The sequence below is a fragment of the Mobula birostris genome, chromosome 2, assembly GCF_030028105.1.
Source record: "Mobula birostris isolate sMobBir1 chromosome 2, sMobBir1.hap1, whole genome shotgun sequence".
Classification (NCBI taxonomy): domain Eukaryota; kingdom Metazoa; phylum Chordata; class Chondrichthyes; order Myliobatiformes; family Myliobatidae; genus Mobula; species Mobula birostris.
In genome coordinates this window covers 194,958,982-194,964,981 of record NC_092371.1, presented here as the reverse complement: position 1 = coordinate 194,964,981, position 6,000 = coordinate 194,958,982, and the positions used below count along the sequence as shown (strand labels likewise).

At 38.1% G+C, this 6,000-nt stretch overlaps 1 protein-coding gene across 1 annotated transcript in view; it reads right to left on the bottom strand.

Annotated features, from left to right (window-relative positions):
• Positions 1-3,641: 3,641 nt before the first annotated feature.
• Positions 3,642-6,000, bottom strand: part of ddx1 (DEAD (Asp-Glu-Ala-Asp) box helicase 1) — a 45,195-nt gene continuing 42,836 nt past the window's right edge. Inside the window, exons 25-26 of the mRNA XM_072251280.1 lie at positions 5,127-5,247; positions 3,642-3,992 (exon numbers count right to left, since the gene is read on the bottom strand). Of these exons, the coding sequence (XP_072107381.1) occupies positions 3,862-3,992; positions 5,127-5,247 (252 nt within the window). The 3' untranslated portion in view covers positions 3,642-3,861. The remainder of the gene's footprint in view (positions 3,993-5,126; positions 5,248-6,000) is intronic.

Sequence of the window (6,000 nt, the reverse complement as noted above, 5' to 3'; positions counted from 1 at the left end):
AATAGTGTAGACTATTATCTAAATGGGTAGAAGGTTCAAACATCAGAAGTGCAGAGGGACTTAGGAGTCCTTGTGCAAGGTTAATATACACATTGAGTCTGTGGTAAAGGTGGCAAATGTGATGTTGGCATTATTTCAAGGGGAATAGAGTATAAAAGCAAGGAGAGAGTTTTGGGCCCCATATCTCAGAAAGTGTGTGTTGTCATTAGAGGGAGTCCAGGGGAGGTTCACAAGGATCAGAAACAGAATCAGGTTTATTATCACCAGCATGTGACATGAAATTTGTTAACTTAGAGGCAGCAGTTCAATGCAATACATAATCTAGCAGAGAGAAAAAAAGTAAAGTAAATCAATTGCGTATATTGAATAGATTAAAAAACGTGCGAAAACAGGAATACTGTATGTTAAAAAAAAGTGAGGTACTGTCCAAAGATTCAATGTCCATTTTGGAATTGGATGGCAGAGGGGAAGAAGCTGTTCCTGAATCGCTGAGTGCATTTCTTCAGGCTTCTGTACCTCCTACCTGATGGTAACAGTGAGAAAAACACATGCGCTGGCTGTTGGAGGTCCTTAATAATGGATGCTGCCTTTCTGAGATACTGCTCCCTAAAGATGTCCTAGATATTTTGTAGGTTAGTATCCAAGATGGAGCTAACTAGATTTACAACCTTCTGCAGCTTCTTTCGCATGATTCCAGGAATGAAGGGGTTAACATATGAGGAGTGTTTGGCAACTTTGAGCCTGTACTCAATGGCATATAGAAGAATGCGAGGGTGGATGTGTAGAGGATGTTTCCTATGGTGGTGGTATCCAGAAATAGAGGGTAGCACCTTGAAATCGAGGGGTGACCTTTTAGAACAAAGGCAAGGAAGAATTTTTTAGCCAGAGAATGGTGAATCTATGGACTGCTCTGCCACAGGCGGGGCGGGGGGAGTCCAAATCCATGGGTATATTTAAGACAGAAGTTGATAATTTCCTGAACAGCCAAGGTATTAAAGGATATGGCAAGAAGGCCGGTGTATGAGGTTGAGTGGGAACCGGGATCAGCCATGTTGGAATGTCGAAGCAGATTCGATTGACTAAACGGCCTAATTCTGCTCCTATGTCTTATGGTACTATGGTACCACCACATCCGCAAGTTACAATCAAACCAAACAAGCTGCACCAGGCATTTCTAAAAAGTGACGTGCATCCAGAGGAAGCTGCAATACAGCATGTCACAGATAGAGGTAAAAAAAATCCACAATCAATGGATCTGATTAAAGCTCTGCAATCCTACATCTTAATACTAATAATAACGAGCAATTAATCAGCTGAAAGGTGGCAACTGCAAGAACATTTTCATCTTCAATTATATAACCATCTTAAATTGGGTTTAGCAAGGAAATTTTCCTCCAGACTTTATTACAGTTTTGATCCTAACAAGTAGCTGTATTCCAGACGTGGGATGCTAATCAAATCCCACATCATTAAGGCATTTGAATGAGTATGGTATAAAGATGCCCTGATAATTTATCAGATCTGAATTACTATCTATTTTGTTGATTATCCAAGTATGCTTTTTGTATCTTACTCCTTTTACAGATTTAAATATTTCACTATTTTGTACGCTTACCTTTTTCTCAAGCAGTTTTCCACTTCGGCTTCATGCCCAAGGCTGAGTCATTTACAAAACAAACCATTAAGGTAAAAAGTAGTTCATGACTTGCTGCCTAGCTTGTTCAAATAGAACCAGGAGAGTTATCCTCCTCTTCAACACAATGAACTAAAAGATTAAACATTAATTGCTCAATAATATTGTGAAAAATGTTCCACTTTCCTAGAACCAATAATGCCAAGGGTCTTGGGACTGTGGATTTCAGAACATCAGCAGTGTTATTTAAAAATAACTATTTTAAAAACAATGGCTCCTGGTTTTGAAGAAGAAACAGTGTCAGGAGTAATGAGATACCATTACTATTAAGAGGTACTAAAAAAAAATGATAAAACTTAATTTTGATTAAGTGCCAGATCTGACAAAAAGGTTTGGGTCTGAGAAAGTGAAGCCAGCAAAGGTTCAGTGGAACTGACCTGAGTGCAGACCATGTTGCTGTCTGCTACTCGAAGGCATCAGGGTTGGCGTGAGAAAGCTGCATGCATCATAACCATGAGTGACTGTCTTGGATGTTTCTCTTATCATAAGACCCTGTTGGACATTGATAACGTGAGATGCCATAGGCCTGTTTCTCTTGTTTGGTGGCAAGACAGGCTACGAAACAGCAGCATGGCCTCAGTTGTAGCGAGGAATAGGCCTCAAGCTGCAGGCTTGCCCGTTATTGCAGTCCAGGTAAGGAGACGTGGTGTCTGTGCTCAGTTGGGGGGCTGGCCTCTCCTGTTGGTGCTGCCCTCCAGTGTTCAACTGGTGGAATGACAGGCCAGATTGCCTGGAGCCGTACCATCAAATTGCATGTTGCTCAGGGTCTTGGACTACACATGTGATTTGTTGCATAACTATGTTTTTTTTCTCTTACTATTTTGAATACATGTTATGTACCTTGACCCCAGAGGAACATTGTCTTGTTCAACTGTATCCATGCATGGTTTGAATAATAATTAAACTTGATTTGATTTTGGTTTTTAAAATCTGGAAAATACATTGCTTTTCCTTCTAGAGATGCTGCATGACCTGCAAGGCTTTTCCAGTTTTTTTTATATTTCGTATTGCCAGCATTTACACTTTTTCCATTTTTTAATTTGCAATGTTAGTCTCCTCTTAGTGGCTCCAAAGGACGTTGCTACATAGTACTGAACTGTACATAAATAAAGTACTACCCACAGTGTCCAATAAGCAAATGGTTTTGAATGATTTGCATGATTAGCTGAGGCCACTGTAGAGTTGCATGACCACTTCAAAGTCAGCTGAAACATTATCGGCTCCAAAAAAAAGATATTTTTTAATGAACAGCTTGTTAAAGTTCGTCTACAAATCTTAGGAAACTAATCTGCCAATTTTCAAATTTAGCTGTACAAACTTTCCCAGCAGGCAACAGGTAGTGCTTGTAGTGCACACAATGATCAAGAGAACTAGGCTGAGGAACTGCAATCACATCTACACATTTTATTGGCTATTGTCTACATTAAGGCAATAAAGAGTCTTTAATTCAAAGAGTACCTGTTACATACACCTGTTAGGGTGACTTAAGATGAGTTTTCCCAAAGTGTGTTGGTATTGGAGTGTGCTGTGTTGATAGATTATGTTTGTGGTAGAGAATGGATTCTAACATGAACTGCTTTTAGGCCACATTATGGATTTGGTCCAGAAATACTATAAATAGCATAATTGCATCGAATTGATGCTACTTATATTAAAGTCAGGCCAAACTGAATCCATATTTAAAGTCCCCATGGCAATAGAGTATAAAGAGCATTATAAAATAATATCCCATTCTACCTTGCAACAGTAAACTCTTGAATTAAAACAGACTTACTATAAGCCATACACTGAACTGTGAATAACCAAGTTTCAGAAACTGCTACTTTGTAGTAATTCTTGAATCTGTCCAGCTGACAAGAAAACAATCATTTCCTACATAGGATTAACAAAAAAAAACACCATTTAAAATGATCACTTTCCATATTTCATCAAATCATACAACACACAAGATTTTTGAACAGTTTATTCACCAGAACAATTCTGACATCTGATGTTTCATTGTCACATTAGATTGGTGGAAAAACTGTCAAGTTCTGAAACAGAGATCAACGTGCAGACCCTAGTCATTGTTAACCATTTCTAGATGACATTTTGAAGAAATAAACACCTTCAAGCTTCTGTAGTTACTTATCATTTTCTCTGCTGAACTAAATTACAACACGTTGCAATCAAAAGCGTCTAAACAGTTGGTTGGGAAGATAGCCAAAATGTAAGAAAGAGGATTGAGCCTCCTTTTCAAGAGCAGCCAGCTCTTGTACTGAAGGTGCCAAAGCATCAACGTGACCCTTGTACATGCCACCTGCCAAGAGGAAGAGTAAGAAAGTGAAAATTAAGGCATTTAAATCACTTGGTTAGAGTTAAAACACTCAGCTTTTGTGACACACATTCATTACCAAAGAAGCCATTTCAGGTTACTGTTCTTTGACTGATGGAAGTAGCTTAACAAATGTACTTGACCCAAATAAAATTTGTAAATATGTATCCATACAATATCTAAAATCCCATTCTTTGACAGTAGTGAAGAAAGACCAAAATTGGCAAGAACATAAAACATGTAGGAAGAATTCTGTGTGCTATTCCAACTGATTTTGATTCAGACTGAATGCTTTTTCACGTCCGTAGGCAATGTGACCCCAGTTGACTATTGCTCCTTTCTTTCTCCAAGGTATGTGCCAAGGTACAGCACACCTAACTAAGACTTTACTTTCTAAATCTGCAGGAGGCAAAAGCAGAGGGGCTGAACTCAAGCAATGCAAAATATAAAACTGTAATCCAGAGGCCTGAGCATTGCTTTACAAGTTCAATTCCCACCATTCCATTGGGACATTTAAATTCGGTTAAATAAGTAAACCTAAGATTGAAAAACTTAAGTAATAGTGTCGATACAAGTACCAGACTTTTATAAGAAAGGGGCATTTGGTTCAATTTGTAGATTAAAATGTCTTTGCCATCTGCTCTATAACTTGAATGGATTACTTGAAAATTTCAACGGCAATTGAGTTTGGGCAATAAAAACCACATACCATCTGTGAATTCACAAAATAATCTTTCGAGGCAGCAGAAGCATTGATAACTACAGGGCACAGATTTAATCCAAATAGCAAAAGGAGCAGACGCAATTTAGAATGCTTAAAGAAGCCAAATTGTTGCATCCTGACTGCACTACCTAAAAGCATGGAGGTGGAGAATTCGAAAGCAACTTTTAGAAGGTGATTGGTTAATTACCTGAAAGGAAAAAATTATAAAGATATATGTAGGATAAGAGCAAAGGCCTTGAGTAACAGAGATGTTTTTCAAAGAACAAGTATGATATCACACATAAAAATGGCCTCTGCTTTATGCTTTTATTCAAAAATTATGGTTGCATAGACTAATGATTTTTTTTAAACTGAGATGCAACATTCTAATAAAAGTGCATATCCAAAATACTCACCTCCTAGTGCTCTTTTTTGTCCATAGACTACTTTACCATCAAATTCATCCACTGGAATTTTTAGATCAGGCTCTACTTGAGTGATGATGACATTTAAGTGCTCTTCAATGTCAGTCAACAACTTGTTTAAAAACAAGGTTCACCAGGATGGATGGATGGAAAAATAATAAGAGAGAACATTTCTTAGTTGTCAATCCACTCAAGGTCTTTTCACTCACGTGGCATTAAAATTAGTACTATAGTGGTACAGAACCCTTTTACTGTATTCTACCAATATTCACATCAGAAAGTTCAATCTCATTTTTAAAGGGGAATGAGATAGTTCATGTGTTTGACGATACATAACAAATAGAAGTTGGTTATACAGTTCCGTGGATAAATCAGAATGGCTGAAGTAATCTTAGTCTCAACACCACTTCCCAGGTTTCTCAACAGCCTTATGGTCAGTCTTCATTGCTCTTTGAGTTTGACAATACCAAACAATATTAACAATCTTTATTAAAGGATTCTTCATCTCCAAACTGGGTAACCCCTTCTGAATCTATCTCCTGCTCTAAATGTTCACACAAAGAGAATCATTTTCCTATTTGCTTACAAATTAGGAAGTTATTCATGTCATTGAGCCTTTCCTATCAGTCCCATTCCCCAAAGTTACTTCTTTGTAATCTGTCACATGCCCCCGATTCACTGCAATCATGTATACTTGCGCAATCTATAACAACTAGTTAATGCTTCAGCGTATCTTTGGGAGGAAATCAGAGCACCTAGTGGAAACCCACAGAGTCATAGGGAGAACATAAAATCTCATTCAGACAGCACCCGAGGACACGATTGAACCCAAGTGCCCAGAGCTGGGTCAAAGTGATGCTCTCTT